Source organism: Musca autumnalis, unplaced genomic scaffold, assembly GCF_047663935.1.
Source record: "Musca autumnalis isolate F117 unplaced genomic scaffold, ASM4766393v1 scaffold_5, whole genome shotgun sequence".
Classification (NCBI taxonomy): Eukaryota; Metazoa; Arthropoda; class Insecta; order Diptera; family Muscidae; genus Musca; species Musca autumnalis.
In genome coordinates, this window is record NW_027412088.1 from 29,272,290 (window position 1) to 29,296,886 (window position 24,597).

Sequence of the window (24,597 nt, forward strand, 5' to 3'; positions counted from 1 at the left end):
CCAATGGAGGTCTTCTATTCTATAGAAACCTCCAATGGAGGTCTTCTATTCTATAGAAACCAACGGAGGTCTTCTATTCTATAGAAACAGAAACCTCCAACTGAGGTATTCTATTCTATAGAAACATCCAACGGAGGTCTTCTATTCTATACAAAAACTCCAAAGGATGTCTTCTATTCTATAGAAACCTCCAACGGAGGTCTTCTATTCCATAGAAACATCCAACGGAGGTCTTTTATTCTATAGAAACCTCCAACGGAGGTTTTCTATTCTATAGAAACCTCCAACGGAGGTCTTCTATTTTATAGAAACCTCCCACGGAGATCTTCTATTCTATAGAAACCTCCAATGGAGGTCTTCTATTCTATAGAAACCTCCAATGGAGGTCTTCTATTCTATAGAAACCTCCAATGGAGGTCTTCTATTCTATAGAAACCTGCTATGGAGGTCTTCTATTCTATAGAAACCTGCTATGGAGGTCTTCTATTCTATATAAACCTCCAACGGAGGTCTTCTGTTCTATAGAAACCTCCAACGGAGGTCTTCTGTTCTATAGAAACCTCCAATGGAGGTCTTCTATTCTATAGAAACCTCCAACGCAGGTCTTCTATTCTATAGAGACCTCCAACGGAGGTCTTCTATTCTATAGAAACCTCCAACGGAGGTCTTCTATTCTATAGAAACCTCCAATGGAGGTCTTCTATTCTATAGAAACCTCCAATGGAGGTCTTCTATTCTATAGAAACCTCCAATGGAGGTCTTCTATTCTATAGAAACCTCCAATGGAGGTCTTCTATTCTATAGAAACCTCCAATGGAGGTCTTCTATTCTATAGAAACCTCCAATGGAGGTCTTCTATTCTATAGAAACCTCCAATGGAGGTCTTCTATTCTATAGAAACCTCCAATGGAGGTCTTCTATTCTATAGAAACCTCCAATGGAGGTCTTCTATTCTATAGAAACCTCCAATGGAGGTCTTCTATTCTATAGAAACCTCCAATGGAGGTCTTCTGTTCTATAGAAACCTCCAACGGAGGTCTTCTATTCTATAGAAACCTCCAACGGAGGTCTTCTATTCTATAGAAACCTCCAACGGAGGTTTTCTATTCTATAGAAACCTCCAACGGAGGTTTTCTATTCTATAGAAACCTCCAACGGAGGTTTTCTATTCTATAGAAACCTCCAACGGAGGTTTTCTATTCTATAGAAACCTCCAACGGAGGTTTTCTATTCTATAGAAACCTCCAACGGAGGTTTTCTATTCTATAGAAACCTCCAACGGAGGTTTTCTATTCTATAGAAACCTCCAACGGAGGTTTTCTATTCTATAGAAACCTCCTCTTCTATTCTTTAAAAACAAAAAACAGGGGGTAAAAATTAAAAATAAATTGAAATTGAATTGAAATATGCCTTGCTCCCAGTTTCAAAATTTATTATAACGTATTTCTCTAACAGAACGCATAGCGCCTAATACTCTATACGCCCAGCGTAGCATTAACGCAACATACTATCATTCACAACAACCTGGCAACCCACAGAATGACAAGTCAACGAGGAAATAAAAAAAGACCAAAAGACAATAACGAGACGAACAATCAACAATACGAACTAAAAATTTATTATTATTTTTTTACAAATTAAAAGGCAACAAAATACGCGAAATAAAAAAACCAATTCTCTACGATTGATAAGCAAAATAACAAAGCAAACAACAGCAGGCAGGACTTTGTAATAAGGGGACAAAACAAAGAAAACCACTGCGAGAAGAAGAAGAAAAGATATTTCGTAAGTGAAGTGGATATGTAAAAATATTTTGTGATAGAAAATCGAAAAAGAAACCTCGAAAAAGACAACGTTGACAGCTAGCACTACCATCCACCATATAGACCCATTGTCGTGTCGCTTGGTTGGTTGGATCAAGTGTGAGTGATTTTTTAATAAAGAGAAGAGAGGGACCACCGATTGACCGCGGCACAGTCGAATTAAAGTGAAACAATAAAATACCAATACCCCACAGCTAACTGATACGTGATAAAATGCGAATATAAAGAAGTTTCTCCAGACAACAAAGTTTATCCAAACAAACAGGCCGACTAGGCACACAAAGGCCCACATCAGGCCCAACAAAGAAAAACGCTCCAAAAACATTCATATGCATTTTCTGTGGCAACAGCGATCCTGGCAGTGTTCGAGTTGTACGGTTGTGTGTAAAGATAATAGACAAGAACATTACTTCTTTGGCCCCTACAATAGGGGGCCAGATCCCGGTGAAATTCGCTAAGGAAAACAATTTGGGGCAAATGAATGAATGGTGTTGTTAAGTCTCCCCATCATCACAATAAGTTGCCACACTTTTTTGTTTTTATTAATTAAACATTGATGCTCCCCCTACCGACCACAAACGAGAGAGAGAAACGTCCAAAAAAGGGGGTCATTCTTTCTGCGTTTTTCTAATTGGTGCCTACATAACATACATACGGACAAACTCATGCCCCAGTTCTTGGTGGCGAACATAAAAACAAAATAAATTGTTAAAAAATAAATCGCCTAAATTGCATCCCGTCTGTCAAATCTGCCTTTGAACACGAACAAAACAATTTGCTCTGGGACGAGTCTAAAAACAAAACAGAAATTGAAAACAGTTCATAATTATACAACAAAGAAATAACAACAACGTTCCAAAAACTGTTAACTAATAAAGTGACCTACAACAACAACAGTAACTGTGGATGGTGATTTCAACATACAGCTGGAATCGCTGGAAACCATTTTAATATCCTCCTCCAAAGCTAGAAAAATAAGCTCATCTGCTGTATGGGACATCATAGCTCCACCACAACAACGTCACTTTCATTCTTAAATTTCCTCACATTGTTGTTGCGACTTGTATTGGTAGTATTTATTGTATTGTACTTCTCAGTGTCATAAACACCCCACCCGCCGCCGCCCCAACCGACCGCGTGTTTTCATTGTTATTTTTCGCTCTCGATCGATTTCATTAGTTAATTTTTTTTTCCTACCTTATATCGGTTCGTGCGCTGTCGCCGCTGAGTCGTGTGTTTGTTGTGTGTGATCTTGCCAGTGAAATTTTTTTCGTGAAACTAAAAAATCCAACGATTTTTTTAGGTTTCCATCGAAAAAAATTCTCCAAACAAAGATCCTGCCCACAACTGAACCTCGAGTGCTGCTGCTGCTGTAACGCCGTTCCACCTTGAATGGAAGAGCTATGAACCTAGACCATCTGAAATCGACGCTGACGCAGATTGGTAATTTGGTCAAACATTTAAATAAGAAAAATTTTGCTGAAACAACTGAGAATCTAAATAAGGTAAGCACGAACATGTAACAAACAAAAAGTAGAAACACAAAACAACCATACATAGATGATTAACTCATCTCCCCTCCATTATTACTTTTTTCGTTATAAACAAAAACAATAATTCATGTGTAATTAAATGTTTTTTGTTTGTTTTAGAGTATCCGTTGTGAATCCGTGTTGTTGATTTATCGTTACATTACTTTGGGGTATTATCACGTGTTTGTAATTCAGTACCTGCATAGGAAAAACAGTCAATTTATGAGAAAGATAATAGTTGAAAGGTATCCCTGTAACTTTGACATGATCAGTGTGCTTATAGAGTGGTATTTCTCGTATCAGTGATAAGTTTGGAAGCTATAACTCTTGTGAGAATTTGGTCACGTCTATACAAAAACCTTAAGAATATACACATTATATCGGCGTTATCAGGAAACTATCGTCTATTAGTCGTAAAGCTTTAGGAAATGAAAATGTAGTATATTTAGCACTCAATATTACAGATTACATATTTATGGCCCCGTTTGATACCCGTCAACAACATCACTTCAACAACGGTGGCAAAAATACCACTCAGCGCAATGTAGGTGACAGATCCTGTGTATTACAGCCACATAAAACTTATCTAATAGTGGTGTCTTAAAACAAATCGAGGTGCGCCCACTAATATGAGAGGTAACTTCCTTGTCTCCACGGCTATGTTGTATAAGTCCAGTTTAAGAATGTTTGTTCTGTTCGATCACCTTTTGTATAACATTGGAAAACAGTCTCACATTGTAGCCCGCATGACCTGTGTGGTTTGATACGTTTAACAGCTAAAAAAGTGTCAGTCGGCTTTGCCGACAGAGATATACCCTGTGTATATTGAAACCATATTTTACCAATAAACATATGTATTTAGGCGGTTTTGAAAATGTTGGGCGTTAGAACCGACAAAAATGTTGATTAGGATTAAAGATCAAAAGTTTTGCGGAGAAGAATGGATCTCCAGCCATTACATATGGTACCATAGGGGGGTTTTCCACTTTTCGGGCTGTTTGCCTAAGATGTATGGACTTGCCCCTGAAAAAACATTTACCATCGTAATTGAGGCAGCGAATGCCAGTTGCTTCAACAGAAATCAAAGTGATTCCATTTTAGGTCTTAAAGTGAACTTATCCGAAATTTTGTGTGGGAGGTACCAGATGAAGTCGACAAATATAGTCCACATTTGAACCTGATCTATATCTGGTAGATATATTAGGATGTGTAAAGTATGGACCAATTCGGCCACTCCCTTCAAGAGTTACCGTACGAACATTTTTTCGGAACATTTTTGAACTTTTGTGGGGGAGGTACCTGAAGGAGTGGACAGATATGGCTTCGCACATAAACTATGTTTGGACAAAATATTACTAAGGCCAAATTTTGGATCGAATCGGAAGATCCGTTCGAGAGTTATATTGCGCTTCCACCCATAATCGTGGTGTCATAGGGTTTGTTTTTCAACTTTCAGGCTATTTTCTCAGGAAGTATGGAATTGCCCCTGATGAAACTTGTACCGTCGTATGGGGGCAGTGAATACAAGTTGCTAAAACAAAAATCAAAATGATTCGAGAGATGACCCTAAATTGAACTTTTCCGAAATTTTGTCTGGAAGGTACCCGAAGGAGTGGACCGATTGGGTTCATATTGAAACCTTATCTAGGTCTGGTACACATTTCACGATGGGAAAAGTATGGACCAAATCGGTTACTCCCTTCAAGAGTTATCGTGCGCACAAATTTTCCGAACATTTTCGAACTTTTGTGGGGGAGGTACGGCAAGGAAAGGACCGATATAGCCCATCGTGAAACTTAAACTAAGTTTGGGCAAAATATTACGAAAGCCAAAATTTGAACCGAATCGGTTCATCCGTTTGAGAGTTATCGTGCGTTCCAGCCAGCCAGACGGACGGACAATCAACTCCAAATTGTCTGAAACACATTTCGTCCAAACATACGTGGGGTGTAAAAGTGTATATACCCTCGTTAGCATAATTGCTGAGGGTATAAAAACACTGTGCAATACATTTTGAGCTGAGGATATTTGAAAGTACAGACCCAAACGAAACAAACCCTAGTTGGGTTTTGTTGTGTCAGATCCAGCTTAGATTTTATGGCCCCATCTAAACATGGTTAAATATTGACTTTCTGGTCTATAATTCGGAAACCTATGTGAATCTTCATCTGACCTCTGAAGCAAATTTGTAGATAAGTACATTTTTTAACGATGATTTAATAAAAATGTCGATAATGTGGTGAAATCCGAAATGCGAGAATAAACTGTTGGTGTAAACTGTGTTTGAAATACGTGTTGTAAAAGCTATGACCCAAAATACCGCTGAAACAACATGAAGTAAGCATTTTAAAGTTTCAGAATATTCTGAAGAATAGCTGAGAACATTATTTGGAAGATTTTTGCAAAGATTTACATGGTTCAACTCCCAACAGTTTAGCTGGTACTGACCATAATTTCACGAATTTTCAGTTTTTTACATCCAATGATGATATTCTCCGTATATGCCAATTGTCCATAGATTTCGTTTAAGTTTGAATTAATTCTCTTTCGAGTTGAGCTGCTATGACCTAGGTGGTACATTGAAAAATTAGGAATCCACCGAAGCCCCACACATTCAACCATTATGCTATGCTTCGCAAGTTGTTAGACCGATCATCAGGCATATTAGAATGTTAATTTAGTGGGTGGACGAAGCCCAAGATTGGAAACTACCATATTTTATTTATTTGCTTTACAATTGAAGTCAGTTTAAAATTGTATGGCCAATTTGAAGATAATTACAAAGAATCCACCTGCATATCATAGCTACTCGACCACAAATCATTCGAAAATAGTATATTCGAATTATTTATTTTAATTTTAGTTATTTAATTCGAAACCTTTCCTATAGTCCGACTTGGCTGGTAACCCTATTTTTTCAATGCTTTATTACAATTCCTTCTGTATCAGAAGATTTTTATACAAAATAAAAATATTACTAAGGCCAAATTTTGGATCGAATCGGAAGATCCGTTCGAGAGTTATATTGCGCTTCCACCCATAATCGTGGTGTCATAGGGTTTGTTTTTCAACTTTCAGGCTATTTTCTCAGGAAGTATGGAATTGCCCCTGATGAAACTTGTACCGTCGTATGGGGGCAGTGAATACAAGTTGCTAAAACAAAAATCAAAATGATTCGAGAGATGACCCTAAATTGAACTTTTCCGAAATTTTGTCTGGAAGGTACCCGAAGGAGTGGACCGATTGGGTTCATATTGAAACCTTATCTAGGTCTGGTACACATTTCACGATGGGAAAAGTATGGACCAAATCGGTTACTCCCTTCAAGAGTTATCGTGCGCACAAATTTTCCGAACATTTTCGAACTTTTGTGGGGGAGGTACGGCAAGGAAAGGACCGATATAGCCCATCGTGAAACTTAAACTAAGTTTGGGCAAAATATTACGAAAGCCAAAATTTGAACCGAATCGGTTCATCCGTTTGAGAGTTATCGTGCGTTCCAGCCAGCCAGACGGACGGACAATCAACTCCAAATTGTCTGAAACACATTTCGTCCAAACATACGTGGGGTGTAAAAGTGTATATACCCTCGTTAGCATAATTGCTGAGGGTATAAAAACACTGTGCAATACATTTTGAGCTGAGGATATTTGAAAGTACAGACCCAAACGAAACAAACCCTAGTTGGGTTTTGTTGTGTCAGATCCAGCTTAGATTTTATGGCCCCATCTAAACATGGTTAAATATTGACTTTCTGGTCTATAATTCGGAAACCTATGTGAATCTTCATCTGACCTCTGAAGCAAATTTGTAGATAAGTACATTTTTTAACGATGATTTAATAAAAATGTCGATAATGTGGTGAAATCCGAAATGCGAGAATAAACTGTTGGTGTAAACTGTGTTTGAAATACGTGTTGTAAAAGCTATGACCCAAAATACCGCTGAAACAACATGAAGTAAGCATTTTAAAGTTTCAGAATATTCTGAAGAATAGCTGAGAACATTATTTGGAAGATTTTTGCAAAGATTTACATGGTTCAACTCCCAACAGTTTAGCTGGTACTGACCATAATTTCACGAATTTTCAGTTTTTTACATCCAATGATGATATTCTCCGTATATGCCAATTGTCCATAGATTTCGTTTAAGTTTGAATTAATTCTCTTTCGAGTTGAGCTGCTATGACCTAGGTGGTACATTGAAAAATTAGGAATCCACCGAAGCCCCACACATTCAACCATTATGCTATGCTTCGCAAGTTGTTAGACCGATCATCAGGCATATTAGAATGTTAATTTAGTGGGTGGACGAAGCCCAAGATTGGAAACTACCATATTTTATTTATTTGCTTTACAATTGAAGTCAGTTTAAAATTGTATGGCCAATTTGAAGATAATTACAAAGAATCCACCTGCATATCATAGCTACTCGACCACAAATCATTCGAAAATAGTATATTCGAATTATTTATTTTAATTTTAGTTATTTAATTCGAAACCTTTCCTATAGTCCGACTTGGCTGGTAACCCTATTTTTTCAATGCTTTATTACAATTCCTTCTGTATCAGAAGATTTTTATACCCTCAGCATTTATGCTAACGAGGGTATATACACTTTCATACGGGCAAAATGTGCCTCATCGAAATAATGGCTTTAGACCCCAAGTATGTTTGGACGAAATGTGTTTTAGACAATTTGGAGTCGATTGAGCAACGTCCGTCCGTCTATCTGTCTGGCTGGCTGGTGCGCACGATAACTCTCGAATGGATCAACCGATATATATATATATATATATATATATAATTGTTCCACAAACATCCCATAAGGGACAAGGGAGACTTCTCTCATATCAATGAGTGCACCCCGATTCATATTAGGTCAATGATATGGGACCTACAGTTTATCGCCGAGTCCGAACGGCGTGTCCAAGACACCACTTTTGTAGAGAAGTTTTACATGGCTGAAATACTCAGGAAATGTCGCCAACATTACTGAGGGGTATTTTTCCACCGTTGAAAAGTGTTTGATGTTGCCTGGCCGGGGAATCGAACCCACGACGCTGTGTGTGCAAGGCGGGTGTGCATACCATTGCACCACGGTGGCACCATGGATCAACCGATTCCAAAATTTGGCTTTCGTAATATTTTGCCCAAACTTAGTTTAAGTTCGAAGATGGGCTATATCGGTCCACTCCTTCCGGTACCTCCCCCACAAAAGTTCGAAAATGTTCGGAAATTTTGTGCGCACGATAACACTTGAAGGAAGTAACTGATTTGATCCATACTTTGCACATCGTGAAATTTCTATTAGACTTAGATGAGGGTCCAATATGGACTCAATCGGTCCACTCTTTCGGGTACCTCCCACACAAAATTTCGGATAAGTTCAGATTAGGACCTCCTCTCGAATCGCTTTGATTTTTGTTGCAGCAACTTGTATTCACTGCCCCCCATACGACGGTACAAGTTTCATCAGGGGCAAGTCCATACTTCCTGAGAAAATAACCCGAAAGATGCAAAAAGCACCTATGACACCGTGTGCAGTGGTTGGAGCGCAAGATAACTCTCGAACTGATCTGCCGATTCGGTCCAAACATAGTTTAAGTTCGAAAATAAGCCATATCGGTCCACTACTTCAGGTACCTCCCCCACAAAGGTTCAAAAATGTTCGAAAAAATTGTGCGGACGATATCTCTTGAAGGGAGTGATCGATGTAATCCATACTTTGCACATCCTAATATATCTACCAGATATAGATCAGGTTCGAATATGGAATATATGTGTACACTCCTTCGGGTACCTCCCACACAAAATTTCGGTTAAGTTCACTTTAAGACCTGCTCTCGAATCACTTTGATTTTTGTTGAGGCGATTTGCATTCGCTACCCCTATGTCACCATATGTGGCGGTCGGAGAGCACGATAACTCTCGAACTGTTCAACCGATTTGGTCTTCGCCATATTATATCCAAACTTAGTTTAATTGGGCAATACCGGTCCACAACTTCCTGTACTTCTCCCCAATATTTAAAAATTTCACTAAAATGCTATGACGATATCACTTGAATGGGGCAACCAATTTTGGTGCAAACTTTGTATCTCTTTATATTTTGTCAAAATTTAGTTTAACTTCTAAAATGGCCCATATCTGTCCTCCCTAATGGTACCTCCCCCACAAAAGTTCAACATTTGTGTTTTAGTGCAGTTAATTCCTAATCCACATTTTTGTTCAAATGTCCAAAAATTCTGAAGAGACCTTAAATACATTCGATCTGTCCGTATGTGAAAGTTTCACTTCATATTGGCTGAGGGTATATATCTGTCGGCAAAGCCGACCGACACTTTTGTACTTGTTTGATCATCAATATTTGTCGTCGGAATCTTTGATAAGTTGTTGTTGTTGTAGCAATCTACGGCGTAGCATAGGTTTGATGTTGGGTTGGCACCGCTGGCCGAAACACTATGGTTTCGGGTCAATCCGGTACGAAAGAACCCGCTGCCGTGGGATTGGACAAGTTGTGGTGGCTTAGAATGCTAAGACGCCGGCAACAGTGTCACTTGGTTGTCGGAGTCACAGGTTCGAATCCCAGCCTGACTTATAGTACGTTTATATTATAGTACGTTTATTTATAATCGGATTTAACAAACCCACTGAGCTTCCAATGTCAATTCCATTGCTTATATTTCAAATAAATCCTCATAAAGAAGTTTAACCCTGCAAAAGGATATAATATAAACATAGCCTTAGTTTGAACAAAATCCACCAGGCCTTATCACATCATCATTTTGCGACCCAGATGCAAAATGTCACTTTTTATACCCTCAGCCTTTAGATCAACGATGACGGGTATATACACTTTGATACGATGGGTAGTTAACAGATGTAGCTTGTCGTGTCTTCCCTATCCTTAGCTGGGCTAAAACCACTCGCGTTTTCCTTGGCAGCAGACATTTTTCATCTGCGATGCATGGGGGTGGTCTCCAAGCAGGTCTGAATAACATTCACACTGATGCAGTTGTGCTGATGTACCGTTGTTGTCCTCATGAATATGGTCCACTGGTGACATGGGGATGTCCAATACTAGAGACACATTCAGCCGTGTCGTTGGTGAACAGCATGGCAGTAGAGTTAGCGGCAGGTATTTTCATATTCCTTCGATTGAAGAACTGCACTAAGCCAGCTATGTCATCCACGATAGGACCCGACGCACAGTGGTCGATATCACTTATCTAGCTGCGCGAAATTAATAACTTGCAAACGAATTGAGATATGTTTCTGAAATTTTGAACAAACTAAGCCTGTGTCTGTGGGACGAATCTGAATAATATCGGCTAATGTTTTGGTATAGCCCCCATATAACGGTACACACTGGTTTTCGGTATTTTGAGGATTTCTATTTGTCTCAAAAATTTCCACCAAAAGTTGTGGACATATGTAGATCCACGTTTGGGTATAGCCCCCATATAACGGAAACTCCCGATTATCCGTATTTTGAGGATTTAAGTAAGCTTAAGTTTCCGACCAAATTATTTGTAATTTGGCATTTGGGGTTCCCAGTAGTCATAGTTTCCTACCGACTTAGCTGTAATTTGGTACTAAGGGTGCCTAGAGGAACTTTTCATCAGTCAGTCAGTTTCATCAATCGTTGTTTAGCAACATCTTTGTGTTTATTTCAGCTTAAGTCCATATTTTGTTTTAATTCAATTGTTTGAATAACAACAAAATATTTTAAAGTGGAAATAAACACAAAGATGTAAAATACTGCAGTCCAACAATAAAAAACGCCAGCAACAAATATTTTTTACAATAATAATAAGGAAAAAGTCTCCCTTGTCCCCTTATATATAATAAGGAATATAATCGATACAATGGAAAATATTTCGCAAATTTTATATGTACCTTGGTTTTTACTTTTCGCGCCGCTAGATCTGTGATTTCGACCTCTGTCCGACGCCAAGATCGTACAATCATCCGCATAAATTACAATCTCTATGGCGTCTGAAAGATGTGGAATTTTCGAAAGGTACATATTTAAGAGTTCCGTAGATATCACGCCATTATTTCTGTATTCCAACACGGCTAGAGGAAAATCTTCTCTAAGTTCTCTAACAGCTAGGCATGGTTGACGGTATCGAAGGCACTCGATAGGTCAAGATGCCCAATTCGGTCGCACGGCCTGTTCTGGTTCAGTCCTCTGCTAATGTCGTGTAATGGTGCTGTACTGCTACATACTGATTTTGGGCAACTGGGAAACAGATTCTCATCATGGTAGTGTCTCTAGAATTGTTACTACTGGCGACAGGAAGTAGATCGATTCGCCACCGCTAGCATCCACGCGCACCTCTTTGGATCTGTCACCATCACTCCGTTGAAATAAAAAAAAGTAAGAAATGCGATCAGTTCTTTTTTACCCTCCAGCACGAACTGTATTGAAGTGAAAAGGAAAAAATAGGTTCCTTTCGTATATGGAAGTACTAAGCTTTTCCTCTTATTCCTTGCAAGAGCAGAATATCTTAACTGATATTATTCCCTTTAAAAGGGCTCACATGAGTTGCCATCGTTGTTCTTTCAAACATGGAATGCTTGGACCTATACCGACAAATTTGAGATGGAAAGTAGAAACCCCAAACGAAGACAAGGTACCAAATTTCAACCATTTCGGTGGAATATTGAGGCCACAACCTTCAAAATACCCGAAAATCGGGAGGTACCGTGCTATGGGGGCTATATCAAGACGTGGTCCTATACCAAAACAAATTTAAGGTGGAAAGTTTTATACCCCAACAAAGATAATGTACCAAATTTCTGCCATTTTGGTGGAATATTGAGGCCACAACCTTAAAAATTTCGAAAATCTGTAGGTACCGTTCTATGGGTTTTATACCCCCATCGAAGAATAAATACCAAATATCAACCATTTTGGTGTGATAATGAGGCTAAAATCTTCAAAATGCCGAAAATCGGGAGGTATCCTTATATGGGGGCTTTATCGAAACGTGAACCGATATAGCCTATTTACTATACCAAACATCCCAAATTACAAATGCGAGCTGTATCTTGATTTATACAGACGGACAAACGGACATGGCTATATCGACTTAGAATTTCATGCTGATCAAGAATATATGTACTTTATACAGTGCCCGAAATAAACATAGGTTCACATGTAAATTTCTATTTTTTTCATAATTCCGATGACTTTTATAGGATTTTATAATTTTGTATTATGGAGTTGGACACTCCCCATGATATTAATATATCAATTATTTGATTTTGCGACAAAATAAAAATGTGTACAATTTTAAAAATGTTTCTCTTATTTTTGGTGCGAAATAATGATAGGTTCAGGGCAATTATTGGGGATTTACACGTATAAATTTGAGGAAAACGTTTTACAAATCGTTGTTTTTTTAGATCGCCGATGTCCAAAGAGTAATTTAGCTTAGATGCTGTCCGCGAATTATTTTCAAAATGCAGATTTGTTCAACACTTTAAAGCAGTTTTTATGGAACAATTTTTTAACGTGCGAGAGAAGGTGAACTTGTTGCTGTCAGAGGCAAGGATCATTTCAAATTGCATGAAAAGAGTATCAATCAAAAAACTAAATCCAGTTTTTTAAAAAGTTTCATAAGTTGGGCGCAAATTTCAACGTCAAAAAATCTGGAGGGTTCTCCAACGCCACTTTGACGGCAAAAATCGCTTATTTTTCCCATTTATTGCAGTTAAAATAATTTTGGATCACGAAACAACAGTCAACTTGATCTTCAGGTATCGAAAATACGATGTAAACAAACGTTAGTAAGCTCGAATCGACCAAGGAAGAATACAAAAATTGCCAAGTAAAACTGCAACCGAGCCCAAAAAATAAAACCGCCAGATTTCGACTAAAAATTCTGTGAACTCTCATGGAAAATGGCTAGGATGGATTTTTTTATTACTCAAACAATTTCCCATCCATTTTTCATAAGCACTTTTACCTAAACCTACGTCTGTTCTACTTCAGGTTCGATTGCTGTTTTCGTTGGCAATTTTTGTATTCTTCCTAGGTCGATTCGAGCTTACTAACGTTTGTTTACATCGAATTTTCGATACCTGAAGATCAAGTTGACTGTTGTTTTGAGATGCAAAATTATTTTAACTGCAATAAATGGGAAAAATAAGCGATTCTTGCCGTCAAAGTGGCGTTAGAGAACCCTCCAGACTTTTTTGACGTTCAAATTTTGCGCCCAATTTATGAAACTTTTTAAAAATTGGATTTAGTTGTTTGATTGTTACTCTTTTCATGCAATTTGAAATGATCCTTACCTCTGACAACCACAGATTCGCCTCAGATTCGTTAAAAATTTGTTTCTTGAAAACTGCTTTAAGTGTTGAACAAATCTGCATTTTGAAAATAATTCGGAGACAACTTCTAAACTAAATTACTCGTTGGACATCGGCGATCTAAAAAAACAACGATTTGTAAAAAGTTTTCCTCAAATTTATACGTGTAAATCCGCAAAAATTGCCCTGAACCTATCATTATTTCGCACCTAAAATAAGGAAAAAAAAATTTTAATTTTTATTTTGTCGCAAAACCAAATAACTGATATATTGACATCATGGGGAATGCCCAACTCCAAAATACAAAATTATAAAAACCTACAAAAGTCATCTGAATTATGAAAAAATTACAAATTTACATGTGAACCTATGTTTATTTCGGGCACTGTAGGGTATCTGCGAATATTTCGATGTGTTACAAACGGAATGGTAAATTAAATTATACCCTCCATACACCAACGTACACAGAAATTCATTTCGGGGTGTAGCCCACTAGACCAAATATGATCCTCCCCCCCATGTGTACGTCCCTGCCTCCATATTATGGTGGAGGGCATAAAAAAAATAACAGACGTTCTATCATCCTCCTTTCCCGGATTCGAGAGTGATTTAACCGATGCCCACAATTTTACTTAATCCCGTACCAATGTTACATTGCTTCAGGTCGTCTACACACTTTTTCCCCTAATGCTCGCTCGCCTACTAGCCTCGACTTCAAAAGTAAGTTCCCTAACTCTTGTGTCTTCTAAGTTCGAACGACAAAGCCCATCATGCTCATTTGCTAATCCCGTCATCTCTGGTGGGAAACTTGGTATAATTTCGGGTATTCGACCAGCTGATATACAACAGCTGAACCAATCAAAAAGTACGGTCAGAGATTATGAATTCGGAGGGCCTGTTAATTGAGACGGTATAAAAGATATACCCGTTGTGTCCGCTTATATTTTTCCAAACGATTGGATTTTTGCCCATAATTCCTAAGAACATTAACCGTAGTCATTTATACCGTAACCGTTGCATACTTTTAGGCTCACATAATTAGTTGTGAGTGAATTGTGAATTTTTAACAATTTATATATAACCTTGCTAAGTTATACGTATTTTTAATTGCTTTGTGAGAATTCAGGATAAATGATCTGTTACTATAGCCCTGTTCCTTTACGTGCAAGAATCTTCAAGTTTTACCACGTTTTACTCGAAAAGCGTTTCTTTACTTATACATTTCACATAGCAGTTTACAAATTTTACTACTTTTGCCGGTTTTACCATTTTTTTAAATGGTCCAATTCAGAACAAAAGTTAAAATTTGTTAACATTACGTTTAATATTGTTCAGGAGAGGTAGTAAAAGGTAAGAGGTAGTGACTAGTGTCATCAATGTCATATGACCTGAAATTGTCCAACGTTATACAGTCGCTAATGTGTGCAATATTGGGAGTTTTCCTTGCTCCATTTAATTTTTACGTCCACAACAGCAAAAATGAAGTGAAGTGGTTGGATAATGGAATGTTTTTATTTCGGGTCATATGAAATTGATGACTAGTGTAAATACCGCTTAAATTTTTTTCACAGGTAGACCTTGGAATGCTGATTACGTCAATATATATTATGTGGGGGAAGTCCGTATTTCTCGAGATATGGGATTCGGATATTCCGAATACCCATATGATTTTTGACAAAAACAAAAAAAATGATTTTGAAAAAAATATGATCGCGCTAGTCCTGTCCATAGAAGAATGTCTTTAATCCCGGCCGAAGGAATAGTGTTTATATGAATTAATCATTGCCATCTCCTAAATAAGTATCAAATTTCAATAGTTTCCCATTCTTTACTAATTGAAGTATGGCAACTACATTTTCTTGTGTTTATTGAACACATACCATATACCTAACTGCTTAGTCATTGATATCTAAACATGTCTTAAATTGAAACATTCGTTAACTGCAGTATTTTTAGTATTTTTATTATATTTTCACGGAATTATTGTAATTCATAAAAAGGTAATATAATTTAACGACTATGTTTAATTTTTATCATTTATAAAACAGTTAACAGTTGATGTGCAAAATGATACTACTTTTTACAGCACTGAATTTAAGTAATTTCATTCCGAATGCATGCCAGATCTAAAAAATATACCACATATAAAGTTATTGGGGATTATTGAATAGTAATTTAAGGGTAATAATGTGCTCACTAGGGATAATATATGAAAGAAATATCTAGTAGAGCTGGCAAACTGTCGATATTCCCAACATTAGATATTTTCGATGTTTAAGTGTAGTACACACCATCATTCAAAACTGACAGTCAACGCACTTTTACCACAATTTTCTGGCAAATAAATTTTTTTTTTGGCTAAAAATTACCGAAATACAATATGTAAAATATTATTTAGTGATTAGGAAGGTAATTATTCAGCTAGACTTTGATATTAACGAAATAGACCCCGATGACTGTCAGTTTTGTTGGTCAGTGTGTACTATGCTTTATATTTCGATGTTTATTTAAATCGATAGATATTGATATTATCGTTAATTTGTCATCACTAATTTGGAAATAAAAATGGCGGAAATGTCTATGTTTTTCTTGTGTCCAAGCACTTCAAAGAAATATAAGGACTAAAATACACACAAAAATACAATTTACTTCTCCGAACAATTTGTACGTGTAACTAAGGACTAACCGTAAAACGCCGTACACATTAGAGCCTTTCTGCCGGGTTAACCGTCTTTGTGAGGGTTTATTTGACATATAACCAATGGAATTGACATTTAAACCCCAGTGGGTTTGATAAAACCGATTATATAAACGTACTGTAAAGCCGCTTAATTTCTATTCATTTCAATAGATTTTAGGTTAGGGGTTTTAAACACGACAATGTCGATAGACAAAACTATCTATCCGATATTAAAATTATCAATATTAGACAACTTTTATTGATAATGGGAGCTGATTTGGATTAAGATAAAATTAAGACATTATCATAGTAATCATCGGTGTCCAAAATATATGATAGATTATTGATGGGAATGTTCCTTTGTTAAACAACAGCTGGAAAAGAGAGAGAGCACATTTGTTTTGTTGTTACGGCAACGTATATTGACTGACACCAATGATAATAATGTACCAGTGTTAACGTGCTCTTCGTGTTTTCTTGGGTTTATCGCCAACAAAAATGGCGTTCCAAAATGCATATGTATGTATGTCGATGTCAGATTCGATCGATAAAAGTGGGATTACTTTATCTGTGGGATTTAGATGCCTTCAATCCTGTAGATTAATATTTAATTTAGCACGTTTCGTTTCTTTCCATATGTGAAAGTTTTTGTGGTCGGGAACACACTATATAATTCGTTAACACAAAATTTTTTAAGAAAAATTCCTAACAGCAAAACATATAGTACACGTTGAAGGGCAACAAAACATGACAAAATAAAGTCGAAATCGTTTCTTAAACATAAAACCCGTAACTGGGGCTTTTGCATCATTTATTTGACAGATATTCAATGGATTTGACAACTTAAATCATACACATACGTACATGTTTTATAAAACCTGTTAGATGTAAATTCTACGTAGAATCAAGGCAAATTGAACTCGAAGTGGTGCCACACCAGCTGTTCGAATATGAAGTGTCAAATCTCGTATATTTGTAATTTCCACAACAACCAAGAAAATTTTGACATAACATACTCAAAATTTGTTGGTACCACTACTTGTTTAATTTGCCTTGCGTAGAATTTGAGTAAAAAAATATAGTTAGCTTCGTTCCCGTACTTTTTAATAGTAAAACTCGTAAAAGAGAGAACTGTAAAAAAATATTCTCACAATTGGCCAATAGGCCTCTATCGCAACGTACATATAAATAAATAAAAGTTTTTTGAAATAGTTCAGGAACGGAAAAATGGAAAATACGTAAAAAACTGGAACAAATGTCAAAGTCAGCGTATAAGCCAATCAGACGCCGGCATCACTTTACTATTTTTGCACACTCGAATTCTTCGAGTAAAGTTTTTAAAGAGATCGTCATTCAGAGCCATTTTTTGTTTAAAGAGAAGTGAACATTTTACAACTTTTTTGTGTACGGGGACGCTTTTTCGGGTAAAAAAAGTGATAAAAATAAAAAAGTGGTAAAAATTTTAAAAACTTTTTAGTTCTGGAACAAAGCCATTATGTATAATCACTGCCTTTTAGTTCCCCATAAGAATTCTGCTGACTTCATTTTGCTCCCATTGAAAGTTGCATACAATGTGGCAACATTGTTTTTGCTTTGTATCAGTGATGTATTTTAAACGTAACATAATATTCTGTCAAATTATAAACTTTTCGACGAGTATTGTCGGTGTAATTAAAAATACTAGTTAATTGTTAATTTGTATTTAATTAATTTGTTTTTTATTCTTGTTTTTGTTTTCCTATTGTCATTAATACCTCTAAAAACACTACCATATTCAATTTCTCTACTTGTCTCTCCCTCTCATTCACCATCCACCTCATTACTACGAAAATTTTGCAACACTGTTTTAACCAATCACTTTTGCCGACGCTCTACAGAAAATTTTCTCTGCTGGTTTGTCGTTGTCGTCGTTTGTGGAAAAAATAGCAAAAGTATTTCGAAACGATTTTAATCTGATAAAAACCTCAGTGAATTTGTGAAAAATAACATAAAAATAATTAACAAATCAAGCACAATCTTGTGCACATGAAATAATCCAGTGAATATATGAAATTTCCCTTGAAAAATTGTGTAAAACAAAATTGAATCTCTGTACATTCTTTGTGCTACGGTCAAGAAAGACGAAGGAAAGAAAAAATTCATCCATCGCATACGCTTTCAAAGTTTGTGGCTTTGTATGTGTTGCTGTGCCCCCCTTGTCTAAAATTTAAAGTGTATATTTTTTTCCAAACAATTTTGCAAAGAAACACAGAAAAAGCAAAAGAAAAGTCATTGGACGATTTGTAAGGTCCAACAAAACCAATAAAAAGGGAGCCCACTAAGCTCCTTTACCATGATTACTACAAAAACAACGCATTGTTAAAATTGTGAAACAAAATTGTCTTGAAATTGAAGTTCGCAAAAGGTATTTGTTAATTTTTTAATTACAATTTTTCTTTGTGTGGTAGGGGTTTCTTTTTCTTCATTTTGGTTGGTTTTGCCTTTGCCTTATTTTTTGCATATGATTAAAAGAGATTAAATGGAGCAGGCCAGAAACTGTAACTATGGCTATCTCTTTTCCTTGTGTTTCAATTGCGTTTTGTGTATCGTGTAGATTTTCACGGTTTGTAATATCTCTGTTTCATCTGTGAACTGGAAGTTTCATACATTGTTGTTTTTGTATGGGGGGCAAAAAGAGAGTGAGAAAGAGAGAATAAACTTCAATTTGAAAGTGTTGCCATACTACAGTGAATTACACGAGGTATAAACAAAAAAATTGGGGGGAAATTAAGAAATTCTTTAGAAAAAGAGTTGCTTATTCGGAAGAATGGTTGCTTTCTTCGTAATAATTGATATTAGTTTATGTTGTGAGTGCAAATATATTATTAAATTAAACTTTATTGTATTTTTTTTAGTTAAGAGTTGATGTGCTTTAGCTGAAATCAGTTTAAGTCGTCTGAGAAGATCTTGACACTTCTATGTCCTTTTTCGGGGAAGTTCACACAGTTATTAGAATGGGTCTTAAAAATTGCATGTAAACAGCTTGTTAAGAGTAATTTCACTGAAATTTTGACATGATAGTAAAAGAAAATGTAAAATAAAACGGTCTGTTTGTTTCATACAAATATTGCAGCAAAGCAAAATTGCAGAATACTTGAAACCGTGTACACTAGTTTCGGCTTAAATGTCGTTTAGGGGCATTTCTCGGATCGGGCTGAAATTTTTACAGCAGATAGCCCTTGGCATCCTGAATACAACGATATATAATATTATAGGAACAAGTGTCGTTTAGGGGCACCTCTGGGATCGGTCCGAAATTTTTACCATAGGTAGCCCTTGGGACCCTGATTCCAACGATATATAATTTTCCGGGGGGAAGTCCATACTTCCCGAGATATGGGTCTTGACATTTCGGAAATTTCGTACTTTCACACCTTTAGGTTGTTTAGGGGCACCTATCGGATCGGGCTGAAATTTTTACAGTAGATAGCCCTTGGCATCCTGAATACAACGATATATAATTTTCCGGGGGGAAGTCCATACTTCCCGAGATATGGGTCTTGACATTTCGGAAATATCGTACTTTCACACCTTTAGGTTGTTTAGGGGCACCTCTCGGATCGGGCTGAAATTTTTACAGTAGATAGCCCTAGGCATCCTGAATACAACGATATATAATTTTCCGGGGGGAAGTCCATACTTCCCGAGATATGGGTCTTGACTTTTTTACTTTTATCACCATTATTTTTAAAACCTATGTAATATGGGTCTCGTTTTAAAGCTCACGAAGAGTACTTTCCAATGCCGCCTTTTCTTTCTCCTATGGACCGGGCCAAAAGTGGGCTACGCGATCAAAACTCTCTTTTAAATTGAAAGTGTTCTTAAGTAGCCGGCCTTCGGCCGGGGATTTAAGACTTTCTCCTATGGACAGGGTCAAAAGTGTCCTACGCGATCAAAACTCTCTTTTAAATTGAAAGTGTTCTTAAGTAGCCGGCCTTCGGCCGGGGATTTAAGACTTTCTCCTATGGACAGGGTCAAAAGTGGGCTACGCGATCAAAACTCTCTTTTAAATTGAAAGTGTTCTTAAGTAGCCGGCCTTCGGCCGGTTATTTAAGACTTTCTCCTATGGACAGGGTCAAAAGTGGGCTACGCGATCAAAACGCGTGCATAAAAGTACTCTCCATAAGCTTTAAAACGATGCCCATATTGCCCACGTTAGAATTGTAAAATGTCAAGACCCATATCTCGGGAAGTATGTACTTCCCCCCGGAAAATTATGTATCGTTGTATTCAGGATGCCAAGGGCTATCTACTGTAAAAATTTCAGCCCGATCCGAGAGGTGCCCCTAAACAACCTAAAGGTGTGAAAGTACGAAATTTCCGAAATGTCAAGACCCATATCTCGGGAAGTATGGACTTCCCCCCTGAAAATTATATATCGTTGTATTCAGGATGCCAAGGGCTATCTACTGTAAAAACTTCAGCCCGATCCGAGAGGTGCCCCTAAACGACATTTAAGCCATATTATATTTCCGGGGGGAAGTCCATCCTTCCCGAGATATGGGTCTTGACATTTTACAATTCTAACGTGGGCAATATGGGCATCGTTTTAAAGCTTATGGAGAGTACTTTTATGCACGCGACCTATTTCTTCACCTGTTTATCGGAGAATGTATTACATTCCTGTTCAAAGCCGGCTACTTAGGAAACTTTAAATTTACAAGAAAGTTTGGTTTGCGTAGCCCACTTTTGTCATTGTCCATAGGAGAAAGTCTTAAATCCCCGGTCGAAGTCCGGCTACTTAAGAACACTTTCATTTTAAAAGAGAGCTTTGATCGCGTAGCCCACTTTTGTCCCTGTCCATAGGAGAAAGTCTTAAATCCCCGGCCGAAGGCCGGCTACTTAAGAACACTTTCAATTTAAAAGAGAGCTTTGATCGCGTAGTCCACTTTTGTCCCTGTCCATAGGAGAAAGTCTTAAATCACCGGCCGAAGGCCTGCTACTAAAGAACACTTTCAATTTAAAAGAGGGTTTTGATCGTGTAGCCCAATAATAACTTAATAAATTATTATTAGAAAATCTAATTACCATTATTAATTATTGGCGGCATTGGAAAGTACTCTTCGTGAGCTTTAAAACGAGTCCCATATTGCATAGGTTTTAAAAATAATGGTGATAAAAGTAAAAAAGTCAAGACCCATATCTCGGGAAGTATGGACTTCCCCTCGGATAATTATATATCGTTGTGTTTAGGGTCCCAAGGGCTACCTATGGTAACAATTTCAGCCCGATCCAAGAGGTGCCCATAAACAACCTACAGGTGTTAAAGTACGAAATTTCCGAAATGTAATACCCATATCTCGGGAAGTATGGACTTCCCCCGGAAAATTATATATCAGGGTCCTAAGGGCTACCTATGGTAAACATTTCGGACCGATCCGAGAGTTGTCCCTAAACGACACTTGTTCCCCAGTTTCGTGAAATTATGCATTTTTCCCAAAAAAAAATTACTAAAGTATGACCCGGGACTAAGCTAACCTTACAAACATTGAAGGCCCAGATCTTCGGACGCTTGAACTTTCCCTTGAAAATATGCACGATCAGGATCGTATGAACTAACTGTGGTGAACATGACAACATTATATGGGAAGAGTAAGTTTGGTAGTAGCTCGAACAAATTTCCTTTACCGACCCTTCGCAGAAAAACATACAAAAATTTCCTTTAAATCGTAAGTTTTCTTAAACAGCAGGCCTTAGACCGAGGATTTGAGACATTCTTATATGGACAGGAGTAAATTTCGGCTATGCGAAAAAAATATGTTCAAGGAAACAAGGGAACTTTAGAGGCCTATATATCGGGAATCGGCATGCAAAGCACTTTCATTTTCAGCGGTAGGTCGGTAAAGGAAATATAAGCCCTAAACTGTATGGAGAGATTCCTTCCGACTTTTAACTAACGATCATATACCACTTACAGTCTCATTAGGTGTTGTTTGAGATTTAGAAGGAAGGCTTGGAAAATCTTTGACCAACTGCTTCTCTTGAGCCTTTATATGGACGTCACGGGCGCTCGGAAATCCCTCGTATGGGATGAAAACGATACTTATACCTCTCTTAAGGAAAATATATTCCTCTCATAGAGAAAATAACTTTGTTGGTTTTATACAAAAATAAATAGGATTCTGATTCGTGCCAACGGACATTTTTTTGGCTTCTGATTCAATTGCAACCGAAACCTATGACATATGCAAAATTATGCAACAAATATTTCAATAATAGGTACAAAAATGTTTGTATGTACAATTTTTCTGTTTAAAATTTTTTTCAGACAAGTCAATAAAACAGAGAAATGTACAACCACAGCCTTAACCTTCAAAATATCGAAAATCGGGAGGTATCGTTCTATGGGGGCCATATGAAGACCTGAACCTAAACCGACAAATTTTAGGTGGAAAGTCGTTTAACCCCAAGGAAGACTTAATACCAAATTTCAGCCATTTTGGCGCGATATTGAGGCCACTACCTTCAAAATACCGGAAATTGTGAGGTACCGTACTATGTGGGTTATATGAAGACGTGGACCAATACCCACAAATTTCGATTGGAAAGTTGTATACCCCCAAGTAAGACTTAATACCAAATTTCACCCATTTCGGAGGCATATTGAGGCCACAACGTTTTAAATAGCAGAAATCCGGAGGTACCGTTCTATGGGGGCTATATGAAGACGTGGACCTATACCGACAAATTTCAGGTGGAAAGTTTTATACCCCCAACGAAGACTAAATACAAAATTTCAGTCATTTCGGTGGGATATTGAGGCTACAACTTTCAAAATACCGAAAATGGAGAGGTATAGTTGTATGGGGGCTATATGAAGACGTGGTCCTATACGGACAAATTTCAGGTGGAACGTTTTATACTCCCAACGAAGACTTTATACAAAATGTCAGCCATTTAAGTGTGATGTTGAGGCCACAACCTTCAAAATATCGGAAGTCGGGGGGTAGCGTTCTATGGGGGCTATATGAAGACGTGGACCTATACCGACAAATTTCAGGTGGGAAGTTTTATACCCCCAACGAAGACTAAATAGCGAATTTCAGTCATTTCGGTGGGATATTGAGGCTACAACTTCCAAAATACCGAAAATCGAGAGGCACCGTTCTATGGGGGCTAAATTAAGACGTGGACCTTTACTCACAAATTTCAGATGGAACGTTTTATACTCCCAACGAAGTCTTTATACAAAATGTCAGCCATTTAAGTGTGATGTTGAGGCCACAACCTTCAAAATATCGGAAATCGGGAGGTACCGTTCTATGGACAAATTTCAGGTGTAAAGTTTCATACCCCTAACGAAGACTTAATACCACATATCAGCCATTTCGGTGGGATTTTTAGACCACAAATCCGCGTATATATTTTTTCATATGGTTTTGAATATGCTCATTTTATGCAAATATGTAAAAATATGCAAAAATTTTTGGGCCTAATTCGTTTTATTTTGTGATAAAACGAGTTTCTGTCTTATCAGATTTTCTCTACGATCATCTTAACCATATATGCATTTGCATAGGATTCCGCTGTCTAATGATTAGTACCGCAAGGGCTTTGATGACATGAAGTGAAGTTGTTTAGAGCAGAACATCAGAATTTTCGGTGATGGCAAATCCCCTCTGTGTAATGTTGGCTAACGTTTCCTGAGTATTAAGGTCATGAAAAACTTGTCTACAACTTGTGTCGTAAGACACGCCTTTCGTAGTCCGCGACGAAAACCATTTCATTGAGCTAGTATGAATCGGCGTGCACTCTTTGATATGAGAGCAGTCTCCCTTGTCCCTTCGGGGATGTTATGGGAACATATTTATGTATTTTCGGAACAATCCTAGTTCAGATATAACTGTCTAGGCAGTCTGAAATTTTTACCATATATATTTCTCGGTATCTTTATTACGAAAAAAAATTTAAAAATTTTGAACCGGTTTTTCAGAACTTGTATCAAATGGAAGCTTAAGAAAAAAATGCCCAACCAAAAAGTTGTAACAATTCTGGTTATATATACGAACATGTACACACTGAGGTGGCAGCCGCTGGCCGGAACATTGGTTTTGTGTTTTCCGGGTCAATCCGGTACGAAAGAACCCGCTGCCGTGGGATTGGGTTATATATAAGGTGGTTACAATTTTGGAGCAGGTACTTAGACAACAGTTTCCTTAAAATTGTACGTTTTCTTAAGTAGCGGATCTTCGGGTGTG

The 24,597-nt window shown here is 37.4% G+C and overlaps 1 protein-coding gene across 5 annotated transcripts in view; it reads left to right on the top strand.

Moving 5' to 3' along the window:
- Nucleotides 1–1,529: 1,529 nt before the first annotated feature.
- Not1 (CCR4-NOT transcription complex subunit 1) overlaps nucleotides 1,530–24,597 on the top strand; it is a 39,591-nt gene continuing 16,523 nt past the window's right edge. For 2 of the 5 annotated variants that reach the window (XM_073991755.1, XM_073991751.1), the window contains exon 1: nucleotides 1,555–3,328. In XM_073991755.1, coding sequence (XP_073847856.1) covers nucleotides 3,227–3,328 — 102 coding nt within the window. In that variant the 5' untranslated portion in view covers nucleotides 1,555–3,226. Of the gene's footprint in view, nucleotides 3,329–18,203; nucleotides 18,765–24,597 lie in introns of those variants that run through there. The other 3 variants (XM_073991752.1, XM_073991754.1, XM_073991756.1) reach the window with 3 other exon arrangements.